Raw genomic sequence first — 21140 nt, forward strand, 5'->3', positions numbered from 1 at the left:
ACAGGGAGCAAGGAAGGTCCTGGGGGCACAGTTAGAGGTCTCTGGGGGGGGGGTCAGGGAACAAGGAGCCGGGGGGTTGGATGAGTCAGGAGTTCTGCAGGGGCTGTCAGGAGGTAGGGGTGTGGAGAGTGGTTGTGGCAGGCAGAGAGCGGAGGGGGGGGTATGGGTCTAGAGTTCTGGGGGTCCTGTCAAGGGGCGGGGAGTGGTTAGATAGGCATGGGTGTCCGGGAGGTTCTGTCTTGGTGAGGGGGTGTGCATAAAGGTTGGGGCAGTCAGGAGACAGGTAGGGGGTAGGGCCCTAGGGGGGCAGTCAGGGGACACGGGGCAGGGAGGCTTAGATAGGGAGTGGGGTCCCAGGAAGGGGTAGTTGGAACAAGGAGGGGGGCATTGGGGTTCTGGGTGGGGCAGTCACCCAGCACTCTGCCCGGAGCCCTGATCCCCCCCACACCCTTGCCCTGAACCTTACACTCCCACACCCTACCCAGGCCCCTGTCCTGAGCCCTGTACCACTCAGCCCTCTGTTGACTCCTTCACCCCTCCACGACTCCAGCCCTGACTCTGGCACCCCCACACGTACCCAGCCCCCCTACTCTGACACCTGTACCCCCTCACATGCGCCCAGCCCTGACTTTTGCACCCCCCACATCTTCAGCCTCCCCACATCCCATGCACCCCGCACATCCCCACCACCACCCTGAGCACCAAATGGGAGCTCCTGAACCCTTCCGCACACACTCCCACCTGCACCCCTGACGCCAAATGGGAGCTCCCCAGGTAAGTGCCCCCACACCCAAACCTCCCGCCCCAACCCTGAGCCCCCTCCCTCATTCTAGCTCCTGGCCAGACCCTTCACCCCAGCCCTGTGCTCGGTCCACTCCCACCCTCAGCTCAGTGCAGAGAGACGAAGAGAATGGGCCAGAACCAGGGAGAAAGTAGGTACCCACTGTATTTGGGCAGGGCCGGGACCCCAGACTGGCAGCGGGCTGAGCGGGTCTGACAGCTGGGATCCTGGCTGGCAGGAGCCAGCGGATGGAACCCCTGAGCGTCAGTGGGCTGAGTCTGGGGTCCTGGCTGCCAGCCCCCCACAGCCCGCTGCCAGTCTGGGGTTCTGGCTGACAGACCCTTCCCAGCTGGGGTCCTGGCCGCAGGCCCCACTCAGCCCACTGCCAGCCTAGATGAACAGAACACCAGACCACCAACAGCAGGCTGAGCGGGCCAGCGGCATAAGATCAACATTTTAATTTAATTTTAAATGAAGCTTCTTAAACATTTTGAAAACTATGTTTATTTTACAATACACTAGTTTAGTTATATAATATACAGACTTGTAGACTTCCAAAAAAACATTAAAATTTATTACTGGCAAACAAAACCTTAAGTTAGAGTGAATAAATGAAGACTTGGCACACCGCTTCTGAAAAGTTGCCAACCCCTGGGCTGGACGAACCTGGAGAGTACATTTTTATTCTAATCTAATCTACATTTCTATTTCTTTGGTTTTTGCAGGTTAAATTAATGCAGCCTCTGCTCCACTCTCTCCCAAGGGTGTAATGTTGCTGTGCATAATGAGAAATCTTGGGAAAAGATTGAAATGAAATGGAAGCAGCATATGGTGACAGAACCTAAGGAATTAAAAGCCCATTGATTCTTATGTGTGTGCACTGACTCTGAACCAGAAGTGTAAGTTTTTTCGCTTTGTGGCTGCAGCCAGTAAAATATTTAACTATCTATCAGGGATGGTCTAGACAGTATTTGGTCCTGCCATGAGGGCAGGGGACTGGATTCGATGACCTCTCGAGGTCCCTTCCAGTCCTAGAGTCTATGAATTTATGAAACTGGCTTTTCCTAAATGCTGTAGACTGTGCGTTCCTGGGAATGGGCAGGGGGAGAGGGAGTAAGAGGAAAAAGGCAGAGACATTGGGGAAGAATAATGTGGGGAGAAGAAAGAGACAGAGAACACAGAGAGACAATAAATGACTGAAGATGTCCCAACTCGATCTTGCTAATCAAAGGTGTTCAGAAAGCTGGGTAGTTGTAGGTTTCAAATATCAAGGGGATCGCCACATACATGATCTCTCTCCCCCACCTCCCATTTTAGTATTAATTTTTATTTTGAAATGTTTCGCTTACCCCTGATCTTCTCTTTCCCTAACTATATTGCAATTTTGGTGGGGTTTTTTAGTTGGTTTTATGCTTCCCTTTTGTTCATATCAATATAATTGTAACAGCAAAGGAATCTGTAGGAGCAAAAACTGACTCAAAACTTTATTTCCCCAACATGCAGGAATATGATACAAACATCGCACACAGCTGGAATCATAACACGGAAGGCCAGAGGATGGGAGATGCAGGTTTCCAAGTGTTCTGTCTTCTCAGATGACACATTCCAGCCCCTTGTATTCCTCCCTCCTGTGTGACCTGCTGGGCTTTGACACATTTATTGTTTTATTCTATTGATGATGTGATTGTAACACAATGTGACTGAAATTAAACCACTTCTAGACAAGGAACTAACAAAAGAGAAAAGCCATTATTGCATTGGCTGGGAATTGAAGCCAGGTCAACTGTTTCGAAGGCAGCTATGCTCACCACTATACCACCAACACAGCTGGCAGGAGCAGCTTTCCCGCAGGTTACGTGTATTGGCAAAGGGGGTTACACATGACCATAGAGCTAGTAAGCATGGTGGATGGGCTGGAAGCTGCCTGACAGCTGGGAGCAGAGTTAGGGGACAAAGGTGAAAACAGATCTCATTGGGAGCTGGCCCTGCACTCATCTTGCTCCTACAAAAGGGGAACTGAAGCTCAAGTTCAATCATAGAAAAATCTTCCCTAAGAAGGAAGGGGACAGCTTGTTTTAAAGGCAAGGTTTGTGGATTTTGCCCACTACATACAGAGGGGCTGGATAGTGCTGAGTCCAGACAAGACTCTGGTAGGATAAGGAAGAAATTCAGGCTGCCAGTGACCTGAAGGAGGGAGATGATATTTTGACAGTGATGGACACCTCATCTTAAAGGCCTTTGTCTGCCTCCTTCTAATGACTGTTTGGCACAGGAAGGCAGCCCCCTTTGTCAAGCCGGGCCTTACAAATATCTAAGGATGGCGATTGTACCACCTTCCTAGGGAATCCATTCCAGTGCTTCACCACCCTCCTAGTGCAAAAGTTTTTCCTAATATTCAGCCTCGACCTCCCCCACTGCAACTTGAGACCATTGCTCCTTGTTCTGTCATCTGCCACCACTGAGATCAGCCGAGCTCCATGCTCTTTGGAACCTCCCTTCAGGTAGTTGAAGGCTGCTATCAAATCCCCCCTCACTCTTCTCTTCTGCAGACTAAATAACTCCAGTTCCCTCACCTTCTCTCCATAAATCATATGCCTAGCTCTCCTAATAATTTTTGTTGCCCTCCGCTGAACACTCTCCAATTTGTCCACATCCTTTCTGGAGCAGGGGGCCCAAAACTGGATGCAGTACTCCAGATGTGGCCATATCAGTGCCAAATAGAAGGGAATAATCACTTCCCTTGAGATGCTGCCAACATTCCTACTAATGCTGCCCAATATGCTGTTAACCTTCCTGGCAACAAGGGCACATTATTGACTCATATCCAGCTTCTTGTCCACTGTAATCCCCACGTCCTTTTCTGCAGAATTGCCACTTAGCCAGTCTGCCCCCAGCCTGTAGCGGTGCATGGGACTCTTCCGTCCTAAGTGTAGGAATCTGCACTTGTCCTTGTTGAACCTCATCAGATTTCTTTTGGCCCAATCCTCCAATTTGTCTAGGTACCTCTGGACCCAAACCCTACCCTCCAGCGCTTGGATTCTTTATGTGCTTTCACAGAGCGAAGAGCACATGTTCCATGATATCGCAGGGCAGAGTTTTAAGTTATAGGGAGCTTTCCCTGTGTGGATCAACAAATATGCACATTGTGACCCTTCTCAGGGTGCTGAGGGCTGTGAGTCTCCTTGTGACCACCTGCCACGAGGAAGGACTTTTGCATTTGGCAGCTGGATGTTAGTGACCAAACTCACCAGCCTGTCAGGCAGTCAAGCACCCTCCTCTGAGCTATAGCAACCTTGACAGTTGACAATAAAGGCATCTTAACCCCCGAGATCCTTCAACGTGCCCCCTCTGGGGTCCAGCTCCAATCACCAGATACTCAGGATATGTCTATACTCTCCGCCGAATCGGCGGGCAGCGATCGATCCAGGAGGGGGTCGATATATCACTTCTAGTGATGATGTAATAAATCGATCCTCGAGTACTCTTCTGTCGACCACTGTACTCCAGCTTGGTGAGAGGCACAGGCAGAGTCTACTGGGGAGCTGCAGCAGTCGACTCACCGCGATGAAGACACCACGGTAAGTCGATCAAAGTACATCGACTTCAGCTACGTTATTCATGTAGCTGAAGTTGCGAAACTTAGACTGATTCCCTCCCCTAGAGTAGACCAGGGCTCAGAAAAATCCCAGATCCTCTCTGCCCAAAGCAATGGTACATCCCAGGTTACCAGTTTTACTGTAGCCCACTGCTACTGGATCACACATAGCACTTGAGCACAGTTATTGAACAAAGGGAAATTTCTTTAACAAGGGATAAAGATATAAACAAACAAATGTGAATGATGGAAACCAACTGTTACCAACAAAACAAAATCACAAAATGCAACCTACACTTTTTAATAGTTACCTTTCCTACCTAAGTAGACTGAAGTCTGAGGTGACAGTCTATTGCAGTAATTGCTAGTCCCTAGGAGCCAGGGGCCTGCCTTTCTTCAAGCACCACTGGTCATTAGTGATCTCCTTGGTGAATGGACCCAGAGTGTTTCGCTCCACCCTGTTATAAAATGAATCAGTCTTTTGTGTATATTCACAGAAAGGACCATTTCCTTATTGTCATATTGTCATTTACACTTCCACAGAGTTTCGATGTCTATAATTTGTCTTTGATAGTTTTCCATTGGCTTTTCTGGGCTGGTGCAAAGGTTGACAATGCAGCAACACATCTCATAACTGGCTAGCAATGGACAGGTGACAATTCCCGCCCACTTGAATGGGCCATTCTCAACAAGAACTTTGGACTCACTTTCATGACAATACCATATGGGAATAATTTTCCATATATTTACATGACTCCTTCAATAGGACTCAGACACACCTCTTGCAGTGATCAGGGGTAACAATAATCTACAAGCTTCCAGTAGATATCTCACTGCTATGGTTCCTGGATAAATATCATAAAAATCAGAGCATTAGGTGTGAGTTTGTCAGGTCTGAGGCAGGAGTTTCTTGTGAATTACTTTGCCCTCTCTGCCAATTGGCACCAAAGAGCATTTATCACACATGCACTGAGCTATACAGTCACACTCTGATAGAACAGAAAGGCCAATACAAAAAATAGAGAAAGGAACAATAAAATACTAAAATGACAATGGTTGGAACTCAACATTTCTCACAGTTCTTGGACTATGGGTAATTAGAGCTTTTCCGTCAGTTGAACCAGGTGATTGGACAGCTGGCTCAGCCCTCCATACTAGCAGCTTTCTCACATATAGGGAGATGGGTCAAAATTGGAATTGATGTCATGACTCGCTTCCCAGAGGGGATCAGTCTGTCTAAGATTGTGTCTACCCTTCAAACACTGGAAATATTCTTCTGAAAACATAACCCTGTCTACACTGGGGCTTAGGTCACATTAACTACTTCTCTCAGTGGAGTGGATTTTTCACGCCCCTGAGATGTGGCCACGTCAACATAGCTTTTCAGTGTAACTAGCCTCTAGATGGCTTTTAGATATGAAAGGCAATGGACTTCAGCCTTTTCCTTGGTATTGATGGTTGACAACTGCAGCTTTCCTACCTGCTGGACACATCCTATGACAGATGCCAGGCCTTTCCTTTGCAAATTAGAGAAGTGGGGAAGTCAGGGCCGCTTACAGTGTAAGTGAGTAAAAACTTATACTACTTGTCTCCTCGAGCAGTTTTCCTTTTAATAGAAATTGACTTTGAAGCTAAGCAAAATATGCTCTATTTGAAATACAAATAAATAAAATCTATACAGACCCAATATTCTCTTATACACTCTAACACCTATTCTCCCACCCCAACCTTTGGAGTGAGGTTTTCTATCAGAACTCCTTACACTACAGGGGGTAAATTAAATCAAATTAACTTTTGAAGATTAACCATCATTTCCTGTACAACTAAAAAAAGAAAACAAGACAGCTTTCAGTTTTTCAGAATAATTCAGATCAAACAATTAGTCTCTTACTCTTTAACCAATAACATCCCCTATTGTTTCATTTTCACTAGTAACACTAATATATTCAAAGATCACAAATTCTGGTCACATACGTTAGTTTTCTTTTAATGCCCATTGCCAACAACTGAACCTTGGCTCAAGTTGTGCTTTGTCCCAACACTTCTGTGAGTTCATATACCTCTGGTTCTTCTGCCATGCAGGTTGGTGGAAGGGGTCTCCTATGTGGGAATGTTAGCATTATGAGGAAAAATACCTCTCTTTTCACACTTTAAATCTTTCAAAGTAGTGGAAAGTAGGGCAGAAGTGATACAAATGCAGAAAACACAAGAGAAAACAGCCTGGTCTACACTAAAGACATTTATCGGTATAATTATTGCTCAGGGGTGTGAAAAATCAACACAGCTGAGCAACGTAGTTACACATCTCTAATCCCCTGTGTAGATAGCGCTACATCAGCAGGAGAGCTTCTCCTGCCAACATAGCCATCTGAGAAAATATTGATCTAAACAATTGAACTACACTGTGGTCATATGCACTTCCTTCGGTTAGTCGGGGGTCTGCTGTTGTTCACCATTTCCAAGTGGAGATTTTAAATCACTGCTGTGTCTTTGTTAGCATGGCCAGTAAATTGGAGAGTTCTCTCCTATTGACAGAACTGCACTTGGAACTTTCTCCATACCATCATGGAAGGATGGGGAAAAAGCAAAGCTGAAGTGAGAAATGATGACTTTAGCAAATGGTCATTTGTTTGAAATTCTCCAATAAATCTGAGCTGAACTAATATCTCATTGTGTGACCACACAGCCATCAAGAAAGATAGAAACCCAGATTACAGAGAGATAGAATACATGACAATGAAAGTGTATATTGAAATTCCAGAGCAGGTTACATCTAATTATTTAGAATCAGGACAAGAGATTCTCCCATCACATTCTTCTCCTATCCATTCAGACATATTTCATTAAGCACTGTCTCAATAGTCAGTTATGTTATTTACAACATGTTTAGTATCCTAGCATTCCCATAATGGAGGAAAAAGCAGCCACCTTGCCAGAATTGGCTTGATGAATAGATGGAACCTGAGATTTAAACTCGAAATGATCACACTGCATTTAGGATCCATTTGAAGTCCCCTTCTCGGTCTTTGATACTTTCATCTCCAGTCATAGCAACTCTGATATAGGATTAAATAAGTCAGAGCATCATCTCCAAGCTCAGACAACTGAGAACACTTCATCACATGACACTTTGAGAAGCGGAGGGGTAGAATGTGATGACGATAAACCCTGCTTGGCTCAGACAAAAGGTAACAGTTCTGCCATGATGAGGAAGGAGGGAATCTCTGAGTCACCTCATCTCCTTCCAAGTAGCAGAGGGGTAGCTGTGTTAATCTGGATCTGTGAAACGTGACAAAGAGTCCTATATGACACCTTGCAGACTAACAGACATATTGGAGCATAAGCTTTCATGAGTGAATCCCCACTTCGTCAGATGCATGTAGTGGAAATTTCCAGAGGTGGGTATAAATATGTAAGCAAGAATCAGGCTAGAGAACAAGATTAGTTAAATCAGGGAGGATGGGGCCCTCCTCTACCAGTTGAGGTGTGAACACCAAGGGAGGAGAAACTGCTTCTGTAGTTGGCTAGCCATTCACAGTCTCTGTTTAATCCTGAGCTGATGGTGTCAAATTTGCAAATGAACTGAAGCTCAGCAGTTTCTCTTTGAAGTCTGGCCCTGAGGAATTTTTGCTGCAGGATGGCTGCTTTTAAGTCTGCTATTGTGCGTCCAGGGAGATTGAAGTGTTCGTCTACAGGTTTTTGTATATTGCTTATGCTCCAATACGTATTTTAGTCTATAAGGTGCCACAGGACTCTGTCGCTTTTTACATCTCCTTCCAGTATCACAGAGGCTGAAATGACACTTTTTTCCTGCCCCTGCTCCTCTTCATTTACATGTAATATGAAAAGTTCCCATTATAACTGCTCTTCAGCACAACATGAGAACAATTGGCAATGATACAATCTGTATCACTGGTGACTCTAACAATAACTTAGCAATAGGAGGAATGGTATAAATGTGATGCTCCCTGGTTCCTGCTAGGAAGGGCACACTTGAATTACTCATAGGAGAATGGAGATGATAGAAAGGATAAAGGAGTCCACCTCAAAGAGGTCAAACTGCAAAACGCAAAAATGGGCCACTGACTCATCTGGACAAGCTGAGGGAAATTGGTGCTACAAACAGCGTTTAAAAGTTACTATGTGGGAATCAGGAAAGGATTAAAGTATTGATAGCCCTAGAGGGTTTCACGGTGTTGATCCCCCTTGCAGATTCTCTGATGGCTCACATGGGTTGAGTGGCAAGACAAGGTTTTCCCACACTGCTTCCATTGGGTCTCATACCTGTGTGGATTCTCTGATGGCTAATAAGCTGCTGGCAGCGAAGGAATTTTTTCTCACAATCACTGCATTTAAAGGGCCTCTTCCTTCAGTGGATTCTGAGATGGGTTTTCCCATCTCAGAATCTTCTTCTGAGAAGGTTTTCCCACACTCACTGCATACACAGGGCCTCTCTCCTGTATGGATTCTCTGATGGTTAATAAGCTGCTGCCGGTGAAGAAATTTTTTCCCACAATCACTGCATTCATAGGGCCTCTCCCCTGTGTGGATTATCTGATGTTTAGAAAGGTCTAAGCTGTAAGTGAAGGTTCTCCCACACTCACTGCATTCAAAGGGCCTCTCCCCTGTGTGGATTCTCTGATGAACAGAAACGGCTGAGCTGGTAATAAAGCTTTTCCCACACTCACAGCATTCATAGGGCCTCTCCCCTCTGTGGATTTTCTGATGTTTAGAAAGGGCTGAGCTGCTAGTGAAGCTTTTCCCACACTCAGGGCATTTATAGGGCCTCTCCCCTGTGTGGATTCTCTGAGGAACAGAAAGGGCTGAGCTGCAAGTGAAGGTTTTTCCACACTCAGTGCATGTATTTTTCCTCTTTCCCATGAGGATTTCCTGCTGTGTTGTGGTTTCCTTGACGCTCTTCTGAGTTCCCCGACAGGAAATAAATTTACCCATTTTCTCCCCTGGATGGTTTCCTTGCTCTCTTTCTGGTCTGTGCTGAATCTCACAGCATTTTCCCTGCTCATGACTCCTGGACACATTCCTTTTCGATCTTTGCAATAATTCTCTGTGTTTAGCCACTTGGTCAACATTTTCCTGCTGAGAATTCTGCTCCTCTTTCTCACATACCATTGCATCACCTGCTGTGATAAGAGACAGAAACCTCAAACAGAGATAGAGAGGGGAAGGCCAAACCAAAACAAGTGCTTGAGAGAGGTCAAATAAAAACAGGAACTGAACTCCTCCAAACTCTTCCCCTAAACAGGAGAGAGGAGGAGATCAATTCGGCCCTCACATCCCATCCAAACTCACAGGGGGAAGGGAGGAAGTCACTGCCTGGTGTCTGCTAGGGTCTACAGGAAGCCATGAGCTATACTTACCCTGAGGATACAACCCCTGCTAGGGACAATAACAAACTGAGAAGCCTTCCAAGGGCGTTGTAGGGCATCCCAGATGTTTCCTTCAGGCACTTACAGATTCTGAGTTGGTTTAATCTTTCCTCACCTGTGCAGGGAACTCTCAGGATCTCTGTTTCCTCTGAACCCTGGAGGTCTGGGACCCATGGCACTTCCCCGTGTTCCAGCTGGGAGATTACATGAGGTTTGGAAACTGGAAACCATGTTTAGATGAAAAAAAACAAAGGAGTTCAGTTGATTTCATATGACTGTGTCATAAAAAAAACACTATTAATTTAACTTCAATGCTTAGTGTGTCCCAGTGTGCATGGGACAGTCCACACTGAAAATGCCACAATCAGGGCAAGCTGAAAAAGGGAGAGCAGATGCTCCCAAAACTGGGGGTTAACACGGAAGTTAAATTCACCGATCAGTCACCAACTGTGCTTCTGATCCCCCACGCTGGTTATTGTGAAACTGAAAAAAAGACATCACAGGCCCCCCTTTACTGCATTCCAGTTCTCCAACTTCCAATCAGCACCTAGGTCCGGCACAGTGAGAGGCTATTGAAAACTCTGCTCACATAAACAAAGTATTCTTCTGACCCCAGAGTCAGCCACATGACCAGCTCTGTATAGGTTTGGATCTTACCCAGAATACTATGATGCCAGCCAATCCTTAGCATCTAAACTAAAGGTTTATAAACAAGAAAGCATCTAAACTAAAGGTTTATTATAGAAGAAGGAAAGAAAAAGGAAGTTGTTAAAATGGGAAAACAGTCAGATACATTCAGAAATCTATATACCTGGTTCTTAGCAGTATTGGTGAGTTTCTGGCTTGAAAGGCTCTCTGGTACACATCCACATCATTCAGTCCTTTGTTCCAGGGTTCAGTTTGTACAGAAGTTGCTCCAGAGGTAGGAAGAGAGATTGAAGACAAAATGCAGATGATGCAGCTGCCCTTTATATTCCTTTTGCCAAGTGGCTTGTACTTCCTGTGTCCCAAACACAAGCTTCACAGCACATGGCGTGGAAAAGCCTTGGAGGTCTCAGTACACAGGCATACCCCTGCATGTCTCGCTGACTCAGTATGTGTATCCCCTTGATCCTTTCAATGGGTTCATTGTACAGCTGATGACCCCGGACGGGCCACTGAACAAGCTGAGCAGCGCTGATGCCAGTATACCTGGGAGTGTCACTCAGAAACACTACACAAGTCTGGAATACAGATATACCCTACATATCTATAACTCACAATACAAAAAGATAGAAACAAGATTATCAGACTTGGAAAGTCATAACATTTTCATTGACACCTTACATGGCATATCTAGCACAATTCATTGCAATTTCATCATATTGGTATTTATAATAAAATAATATAAAGTGTCTCTCAATTCCATACAGTGTCACATAATAAACCAGTGAATTCCCAGGACCGGTTCCCCAGGTGTTTGAAGATGCCCAACACTTTGCTTGTGAGGGACTGAAATACCCACAGATATGTTGGGAACACACAGACAGACACTGTGCAAGTCTATGCCCCTATGTTCACTCTTCTAGAAAATTAGGATCAATTTTGTTCATAGTATGTGTCAGGGCTGAATCTCCACTCTGTCACTCCGAGTGCAGAAAGTGAGGGCCCGACAGGATTCTAAAAATTCATTTGTGCAATTCTAGGCTTGTATTAAACCCCCAAAGTTACAGCTTTTCTCTAAACTTGGCTTGGTAAATGCTGCCACCACCCAAATGCAAAAAAACCCCAAACCCTTGGACCCAGGAAGGAGCACTTGAGAATTCTTCTCTCTGGGGTACCCTCAAGCCCTTTCATCTCCCCTCCGGGAAAGAGTTGAGAAAGAAAAAAAAGGAAATTAGCTGTGGCTACCAGCTAATCAAACAACATGCACAAACCTCTTAAGACACCAGAAATCCAATCCTGTTCTTAAACGAGGTACATTTTATTAAAATTGAAAAGGAAAACAATACATCCGGAACTTAGGCTTTGGCTAGATCTTAAAAGAAACAATTTTTGTAAGCACCCAAAATAGCTTTCCTGGGGGTTCAGCTTAAAGCTTAGAAGCAAACAAAAGCACCTGGGATAGCACAGAGGAGCTCCAAAAGCCAAAATAAAAAATATAAACCTGATTGTGTATATCTAAACATTCCCTGTGCAAATCATTTCTTCTAGATATGGAAGATGAATTTTCAAACCTGCTTCAAGCCATACACAGCATTGCTACTCCGTGTCGCCTTCTCTGGAGAACAGACAGACAAAGGGAAAGTTACTGTCCCATTCAAAAAAGTTCTAGCCTTTCCATTCGCTCTTTTGGTCAGGTGCCCACTCCTTCTCTTTTACCTGTGGGCTTGTTAACCCTTTACAGGTAAAGCAAGCAGAGAAGTCACATAAACAAGGATTTTACAGCAATCTGGCTGGCTGGGTGTTTTAAAACAGAGATCCCTCCCCTCCCCTTCATTTATCACTGTATGGCTTCTGAGGTAACATTTGAAAAGACATAATCCACAGAATATCCTCCTTAAAATGTGTAGCAACATTGTATGTAAAGTGATGAGATTTTACGGCATGATATTACTGAAAAAGTTGCAACCCTAACCCTAAGTTCCTCAGAGACAGCAAGGCAAACAGCTGGTCAAATAGCCATTCTCCAGGAGGGAGAAGGTGTGAAGAAGACATTTACATTCCATCACAGGGACACTTGAAGCTCATATCTATGACAGCCTGTCACCATGACTCAGCTGAGAACGGAATTTGTTTCTAGTACAAAGGACTGAATTATAAAAAGAGGTGAGGAAAATGCATGAGACTCTCTCTCCCCTTTCCTTCTGCTCATGACAACTCCTGAAGAACTGAATGTGGGCAGCAGGGGCAGGTTAGAGGGATTCCTGGCTGAAAGGAAAGACAGCCTGTCTCAGCAGATGGGGAGAGAAACATTTGTTTTAAATCCAATTTAGCTTGTTAAGTTAAACATTAGTTTATGTTTTCTCTTGCATTTCTTTTGTAAACAAGCCTGACTTTTATGCCTCATTACTTGCAGTCACTGAAAATCTTTTTTTTTTCCAGTAGTTATCAATCTTGGTTTATTGTTTTATCTAACCAGTGTGGTTGGATTAAAGTGTGTTGGAAACTCCATTTGGAATAACAAGGCTGGTGCATGTCATTTTCCATTGATGAAATAACAGATTTCATATGAGCTCCCATTGTTCAGTAGCGTGCTGGACAGGACAAGATGCACATTTCTGGGGGACGTCTGGGAGCAGAGAATTTTCTGGGGTTCTCCTGTGGGGTACTGTCATTCGGGAGTTGCTGACTTGCAGCACCCAATACTGTGTAGCTGGGAGCGAGTTACATGCTGGAAACTGTGTGTTAATTGCCCAGGAGTGGCTGCTCTCACAGTGAAGCAGTGTAAAAGGCACCCCAGCCTGGGGAACTGAGGGGACACAGCTGTTCAACACTCCTGATTGTACTGTGCTTAATGTCACAGACACTCAATTTCAATATCTCCTAAAACACATAGAAAGTAAATCCACGTCCCAGAAATCGAAGTCTCCAGACAGAGGGCAAGTCTCCCTGGCTCTGCTTCTTGCTGACAGACAGATCCAGAGACAAAGGGAGAGAGTCCCAGGGAAGCTGGAAACGTAAGTGTGGGGCTCAGTGGAAAAAGGGAACAGGAAGGGCAGGGATATTACTGAATGCAGGATCTCAGCAGTACTAGATGTCAGGGTTGCACATAGACCAGCCCATTGGAAAACATAATCCCAAATATACATATAAAATGATGGGGTCCAAATTAGTCACTTCCATTGATTTATATAAGGGCAATAAGATATTCTCTATATTATTGTCTATCCCTTTTAAAATAACTCCTAATATCATGTTTGTTTTTTTGACTTCCGCTGCACACTGCTGGATGTCTTCAGGGAACTATCCACAATGACAAAAAGATCTTTTTCCTGATTAGCTGCAGCTAAATTAGCCCCCGTCATATTGCATATATACTTGGAGTTTTTTTTCCAATATGCATTACTTACATTTATCCACATCAAATTTCATTTGCCATTTTGTTGCCCACTTAGTTTTGTGAGATCTTTTTGAAGTTCTTCACAGTCTGCTTTGGTCTTAACTATCTTGAGCAGTTTAGTATCATCTGCAAACTTTGCCACCTCACTGTTTATCCCTTTCTCCAGATCATTTATGAATAAGTTGAACAGGATTGGTCCTAGGACTGACCCTTGGGGAAAAACACTAGTTACTCCTCTTCATTCGGAAAATTTACCATTTATTCCTACCCTTTGTTCCCTGTCTTTTAACTAGTTCTCAATCCATGAAAAGATCTTCCCTCTTATCCCATGATAACTTAATATATCTAAGAGCCTTTTGTGAGAGACCTTGTCAAAGGCTTTCTGGAAATAAGTACACTATGTCCACTGGATCCCCCTTGTCCACATGTTTGTTGAGACCTTCAAAGAACACTAATAGACTAGCAAGACATGATTTCCCTTTACAGAAACCATGTTGACTTTTGCCCAACAATTTTTGTTCTTCTATGTGCCTGACAATTTTTTTCTTTACTAGTGTTTCAACTAATTTGCCTGGCACAGACGTTAGGCTTACCGGTCTGCAATTGGCAGGATCGCCTCTAGAGCCCTTTTGAAATATTGGCGTTACATTAGCAATCTTCCAGTCATTGGGTACAGAAGCTGATTTAAAGGACAGGTTACAAACCATAGCTAATAGTTCCCCAATTTCACATTTGAGTTCCTTCAGAACTCTTGGGTAAATACCATCTGGTTCCGGTGACTTCTTACACTTAAGTTTATCAATTAGTTCCAAAACCTCCTCTAGTGACACTTCAATCTGTGACAATTCCTCAGATTTGTCACCCACAAAAGGTTTGGGAATCTACCTAACATCCTCAGCCATGAAGACTGAAGCAAAGAATGCATTTAGTTTCTCCACAATGACTTTATTGTCTTTAAGGGCTCCTTTTGTATCTCAATCGTCCAGGGGCCCCACTGGTTGTTTAGCAAGCTTCCTGCTTTTGATGTACTTAAAACACATTTTGTTATTACCTTCTGAGTTTTTGGTTAGCTGTTCCTCAAACTCCTTTTGGAGTTTTCTTATTACATTTTTACACTTCATTTGGCAGTACTTATCCTCCCTTCTATATACACCTCACCAGGATTTGACTTCCAGTTTTTAAAAGATGCCTTTTTATCTCTCACTGCTTCTTTTACATGGTTAAGCCAAGCCACAGTGGCTCTTTTTAGTTCTTTTGCTGTGTTTTTTAATTTGGGGTATATATGTAAGTTGGGTCTCTAATATTGTGTCTTTGAAAAGCATCCATGCAGCTTGCAGGGATTTCACTCTAGTCACTGTACCTTTTAATTTCTGTTTAACTAACCCCCTCATTTTTGCATAGTTCTCCTTTCTGAAATTAAATGCTACACTGTTGAGCTGTTCTTCCCAACACAGGAATGTTAAATTTTGTTATATTATGATCACTATTTCCAAGCGGTGTTATAGATACCTCTTGGACAAGATCCTGCACTCCACTCAGAACTAAATGGAGAGTTGCTTCTCCCCTTGCGGGTTCTTGTACCAGCTGCTCCAAGAAACAGTCATTTAAAGAATCAAGAAATTTTGTCTCTGCATTTTGTCCTGAGGTGACATGGATCCAGTCAACATGGAGATAATTGAAATCTCCCACTATTATGGAGTTCTTTATTTTGATAGCCTCTCTAATCGCCCTTTGAATTTCAGCCTCACTATCACTGTCTTTGACAGGTGGTCGATAATAGATCCCTATTGTTATATTCTTATTAGTGTCATAACATTTCTTCCCAGATCTGGACCTTAACGTCCAAAATATGGGTGTTAGCATGAATTCCCCTAAGCTTAATTACCAGCTTAGATCTGATAGTGCTGCCACCAATCAGGAATTTTTAGGGCCTGATACCCTCTGGTCCCCCCAAAACCTTCCCTTGGGAACCACAAGACTCAGATTCCTTGAGTCTTACAACAAAGGAAAATAACCCCCTCCCCTTGTTTCCTTGTTATTTCCTCCCAGGCTCCCCTCCCTGGACGACCCTAGGAGATTCCCTGCTTCCAGTCCTGGAAACACAAGTACCGAGAGAGCTAATCTCTCTCCCCCCCTCACCCAGAGGGTATGCAAAGTCAGGCTTAGTAAATCTAACAAAGAGATTTTCCCCCTGACTTCTTCCTCCCACCAATTCCCTGGTGAGCTGCAGACTCAATTCCCTGGAGTCCCCACTAAAGAAAAACTCCAACAGGTCTTAAAAAGAAAGCTTTATATAAAAAGAGTGAAAAAGGACATAATATATAGTCTCTGTATCAAGGTGGCAATATACAGGGTCAATTGCTTAAAGGGAAAAAATGAATAAACAGCCTTATCCAAAAAGAATACAATTCAAAACACTCCAGCAACTACACACATGTAAATACAAAAAATATATATATATAAACCTATTGTCTTACTATCTTTGTACTTACAACTTGGAAACAGAAGATTAGAAAGCCAGGAGATAGAAAAATCACTTTCAGAGCCGAGAGGGTCAGACACAAGACAAAGAACAAAGAACTCACACCCAAAACTTCCCTCCACCCAGATTTGAAAAAGTTTTGTTTCCTGATTGGTCCTCTGGTCAGGTGTTTCACGTAAAAGAACATTAACTCTTAGCTATCTGTTTATGACAATTAGAGCATGGAATTACTATCCATGGAGATTCTATGGAACTTGCGGTTTCATTTAAGATTTTTACTTCATTTGAGCCTACATTTTCTTTAACATACAGTGCCATTCCTCTCCCCACCCTGCAAGTATGACCTGCTCTGTCCTTCCGATATATTTTGTACCCTGGAATGATTGTGTCCCATTGATTGTCCTCACTCCACCAGGTTTCTGTGATGCCTATTATGCCAATATCCTCTTAACACGAGGCACTCTAATTCACCCATCTTATTAGTTAGACTTCTAGCATTTGTGTACAAGCACTTTAAAAACTTGTCACTGTTTATTTGTCTGCCCTTTTCTGATCTGTTAGATTCTTTTGTGTGTGAATGCTTCTCGTATGATCTGGCCCCTACTTTATCCTCTTCCAGCCTCTCTTCCTGACTAAAACTAGAAAAATCTCTATCATTACACTCTCCTCTAAGAGAAGTCTCTGTCTGATCCATGTGCTCCTCTGCAGCCATTGGCTTTCCCCCATTTCTTAGTTTAAAAACTCCTCTGTAACCTTTTTAATGTTAAGTGCCAGCAGTTTGGAACCACTTTAGTTTAGGTGGAGCCCATCCTTCCTGTATAGGCTCCCTTATCCCCAAAATTTCCCCAGTTCCTAATAAATCTAAACCCCATCTCTCTACACCAACATCTCATCCACGCATTGAGACTCTGAAGCTCTGCCTGCCTACCTGGACCTACGTGTGAAACTGGGAGCATTTCTGAGAATGCCACCATAGAGGTCCTGGATTTCAGTCTCTTTCCTAGCAGATTACATTTGGCCTCCAGGAGGTCTCACCTACCCTTCCCTGTGTCATTGGTATCTACATGTACCATGACCATTGGCTCCTTCCCAGCACTACACAGAAATCTATCTAGATGCCTTGAGAAATCTGCAACCTACGCACCAGGCAGGCAAGTCACCATACGGTTCTCCCGGTCATCACAAACCCAGATATCCTTGTTTCTAATGATCGAATCTCCCATTACTAACAGCTGCCTTTTCTTAATGACTGGAGTTCCCTCCCCTGCTGAGGTAACCTCAGTGCAAGAGGTTACCCCAACACTATCTGGAAGGAGGGTCCCAACTATGAGAAGCTTTCCCTCTGCTCCCGTTGACTGCTCTCATTCCCTGGGAATTTCATCCTCCTCAACAGTGCGGGGAGCTGTCTGACTGGAGTTGGGACAATTTTATAGTGTCCCAGAAAGCCTCATCAACATACTTCTCTGCCTCCCTTAGCTCCAACAGTTCCAACATCCTGGCCTCCAAAGCCTCCACACGGTCTCTGAGGGCCAGGAGCTCCTTGTACCAAATGCACACATACACACATAAAATAAGAACAGCTGTACTGGGTCAGATCCAAAGGTCCATCTAGCCCAGTATCCTCTCTACCGACAGTGGCCAATGCCAGATGCCCCAGAGGGAGTGAACCTAACAGGCAATGATCAAGAGATCTCTCTCCTGCCATCCATCTCCATCCTCTGACAAACAGAGGCTAGGGACACCATTCCTTACCTATCCTGGCTAATAGCCATTGATGGACTTAACCACCATGAATTTATCCAGTTCTCTTTTAAACGCTGTTATAGTCCTAGCCTTCACAACCTCCTCAGGTAAGGAGTTCCACAAGTTGACTGTGCGCGGTGTGAAGAAGAACTTCCTTTTATTTTCTTTAAACCTGCTGCCCATTAATTTCTTCTGGTGACCCCTAGGAAGCTTCTGTTGATTATGCTGCACTTAACCCTCAGTTTTACTTGAGCAAACAGGAGATATTTGACACTGTGCGATACAGCTCCAGTGCTCTGTTCCCAAAGTGTTCTGCAGTAGGGGAGGGTCTCTGGTCGTGTGTGTGTCACTGGCATATTGGGGTGATGCTGAAACTAGGCAGAGCAGAGGTGGCATTGTGGGGCTGGCGTAAACCTTATCTCTCCATTTCCCCTTCCAAGAACCGAGGGGGACAGTAACCCTTACCCAGTGAGGTCACATTCTCATAGTTCTCCTGCATGACATCCCAGCAGAGTCCACTCTTCACTGGTGAAATACACAGCCACCTCCTCAAAAGTTACCGGCCCCTGAAAGAGCAAGAGTCCAACACTCAGAACCTGCTGCCCCATTCACAGCCCCACTATTTGTGGGGAGAGGAGCCCATCAAAGGGAAGTTCTAGGTGGATTGCAGTCAACAAAGTCCCACCCCCACTCTGCTCAGAGCATCCAGAAAACATCAGAGTGAGGGGACAAAGAGAGAGCCCCTTATCTCTCCCAGCAGATCCATCACATACCTACTAGCCACAGACTGATAGAGGAGAGGGAGGCCCTAGCAGGGACCAGGGAGAGATCCCTGGTAGGAAACCCAACAGCCTCCTCATTGTGAGGAGCTGGATATGAAGGGAGGGGAATCTCCCCTAACCCTCACTGGTGGGTATCCCCTTCATATCTCACAGCAGCCACTGGTTAGTCGGGTCAGGCTCCAGTACTATGAGTCTGGTCAGTTTTCCCAGCCCCATGTAGCTGGGTTATTTTCTGCTCCACAAACTAGAGCATTTCCACCTCTGAACATTATGGGTCTGTTCTTAGAATCTAGGCCACTTATTAAAGAACTTCTAGCAGGTTTGTCACCCCTTGCCCTCCCTTTCTCCATCCTGTGCATTTCCTGCCCCGTGCCAACCTCCAAGCCAGACTGTGCAAACCTTCCCATCTCCAGTGTATTTGCTCCTCTCCCTCCTGCAGGAACCCACCAACCCCTCCTCAAAAGAATAATCCCTCCCTGAGCTGGCTCCACTGCAGCCGTTTCTCTCCCCTGTCCCATGGGAGGATGGGATGAGCTGGAGAAAAACATGGACATCATTCTGCAGCCCTGGCAGGGCGAGAAGGGCAGTTGTGGAGGTTTCAGAACAGGCTTTAGTTTATTTCACATCACAATTTCCCCAGGCCCTTTCCCTCCAGACAGACATCCTAGACTCTGCTGTGCTGGGAACATGCTTGATCTCTTTATTACAGTGCAGACCTCGCTCCTCCTGCCAGGCTAAGCCCACAGAGACATTTTTAACCTCCCGTCTCCCTCCCCTCACCCTGTAACAAAGTCTCTGAACACAAGGCTAGAAAAGAGCAGAACCAAAGGAGTCATTGTGGTGGATTCCCTCAGACACTGACCCCACGGCAGTCACACGCCAGCAGGGGGAATATGGAGTCAGGAACTGGCATTTCCTCTATCTGAGCCTTTTCTTGTTCACTGGAAAGTGGTTCTGCCCTGGGATGCTGCAATACATGTGTCTGGGTGGACTAGAGAGCTGGAAATCTCTCCCTTCACTCATTTCTCCCACTGCTCCTTTCAGTCTCTCCTTCCCCTGTCCTCTCTCCCTGCTCCTCTGGCTGGGAAAGTCCCATTCCTGGGGGCTTTGCTCTCCCATGGCTGGATTTTCTCCGGGCAATTGCTAATGGGAGGAGAAATGACGAGGGGCTGTCTGTGCAGAGTCACTTTCTTGCCCGTCTCCAGCACTTTCCCTGAGGTCTTTCAGTTACCTGGAGACTCTGGCTCAGAATTTGCATTAACAGGGCCCAGGACTGCCCCAAGGGGCTAGTACTAGCTGGAGAAAGTCATCCCCTGGGCCGGGCAGAGAAAAAGCTTTAATTAAGGTCACATCCCAGCACAGAGCCCCACTGGGGGGAGCAGCAGCTGCTAAGCCTGGTCTCCCAGATCACAATGGAGGCTGCAGCATCTGACCCAGGAAGCTGAACCTCAATATCCTGAGCAGAGAGGGACAGAGTGTTTGAGCAGCTTCTCTCCTTTAGCTCTCTGGGGAGAGCAGCTAATGAGAGACTCTCCTCACTGGGAGAATTGCTGAGCTCATTTGCCCACTGTGCATCTGGAGTCACTCCTTCTCTTTCCATGCAGTGAACTCTGGATTAACATTGGTCTCAATGAAACCAGATTTCAGAAAGAGTGAGTGCAGAATGCTGTGGAAGAGGCCATCGCGTGGCATTTCTAGCCCCCTTCCCACCTGCCTCACCCATCAGATCTAGTATAAGGACTCGGGGCACAAATTTTCCCAATGGAACTGAAAGGTCCTGGAGTTTTCAAGATATTTGATAAGTGGATAGAAAGTTATCATGGTGACTGGGCGTGGCTGGGGAATGCTGGGCAGTGCTTGGAGCCAGGATTCTGGCACAAGCTGATCAGAGAGAAGGAGCATGGTTAGTAGCAACCCCCAGAGCCTCCATCCAGGGGCCCCCAGACACCCCCACTACCCAGAGCCCAGACCCCGCAGTCAGAGTCCCACCAGATATTCCCTGGGACCCAACCCCTAAAATCCCTGAACAGGGACTCCAGATACCCCTCAGCACCCCACTGGCCAGAGAACCCCCACCAGACATCACTGGCAGGCTGGGAATCCTAAAAGGTTCCCCTACCAAGAGCCCCCAACAGCCAGGGACCACCCCCCTTTAGGGGACCCCTCACTGGGAATTCAGTCCCTCACTTGCCTGCCCAGGATTCCCTACTGCCTGCCTAGGACCCCCACCTGTCCTCCAGCAGGATCTGCCATGCCGTTTGCCTGGGACCTCCTGATGCTTTACAACGGGACCCATCCCTCTGCTTGCCTGGCATCCTGACCTAGCGC

The 21140-nt window shown here is 45.4% G+C and overlaps 2 protein-coding genes across 6 annotated transcripts in view; both read right to left on the reverse strand.

Moving 5' to 3' along the window:
- Positions 1-21140, reverse strand: part of LOC127033611 (zinc finger protein 420-like) — a 496719-nt gene that overhangs the window by 120489 nt on the left and 355090 nt on the right. Inside the window, exon 7 of the transcript XR_007769140.1 lies at positions 6087-6691. The gene's annotated coding sequence lies outside the window, so the exon portion shown is untranslated. The remainder of the gene's footprint in view (positions 1-6086; positions 6692-21140) is intronic.
- LOC127033614 (zinc finger protein 883-like) overlaps positions 1-21140 on the reverse strand; it is a 139968-nt gene that overhangs the window by 116946 nt on the left and 1882 nt on the right. For 2 of the 5 annotated variants that reach the window (XM_050921591.1, XM_050921592.1), the window contains exon 1: positions 9879-9992. The exons of 2 other annotated variants lie outside the window; for them this stretch is intronic. Coding sequence is in view for 1 of the 3 variants with exons in the window: in XM_050921590.1 (XP_050777547.1) it covers positions 18496-18529 (34 nt within the window). In the remaining 2 variants the exon portion in view is untranslated. Of the gene's footprint in view, positions 1-9878; positions 9993-18495; positions 18597-21140 lie in introns of those variants that run through there. One more of the 5 variants, XM_050921590.1, reaches the window with a different exon arrangement.

The sequence above is a fragment of the Gopherus flavomarginatus genome, chromosome 13 (genome assembly GCF_025201925.1).
Source record: "Gopherus flavomarginatus isolate rGopFla2 chromosome 13, rGopFla2.mat.asm, whole genome shotgun sequence".
NCBI lineage: Eukaryota > Metazoa > Chordata > Testudines > Testudinidae > Gopherus > Gopherus flavomarginatus.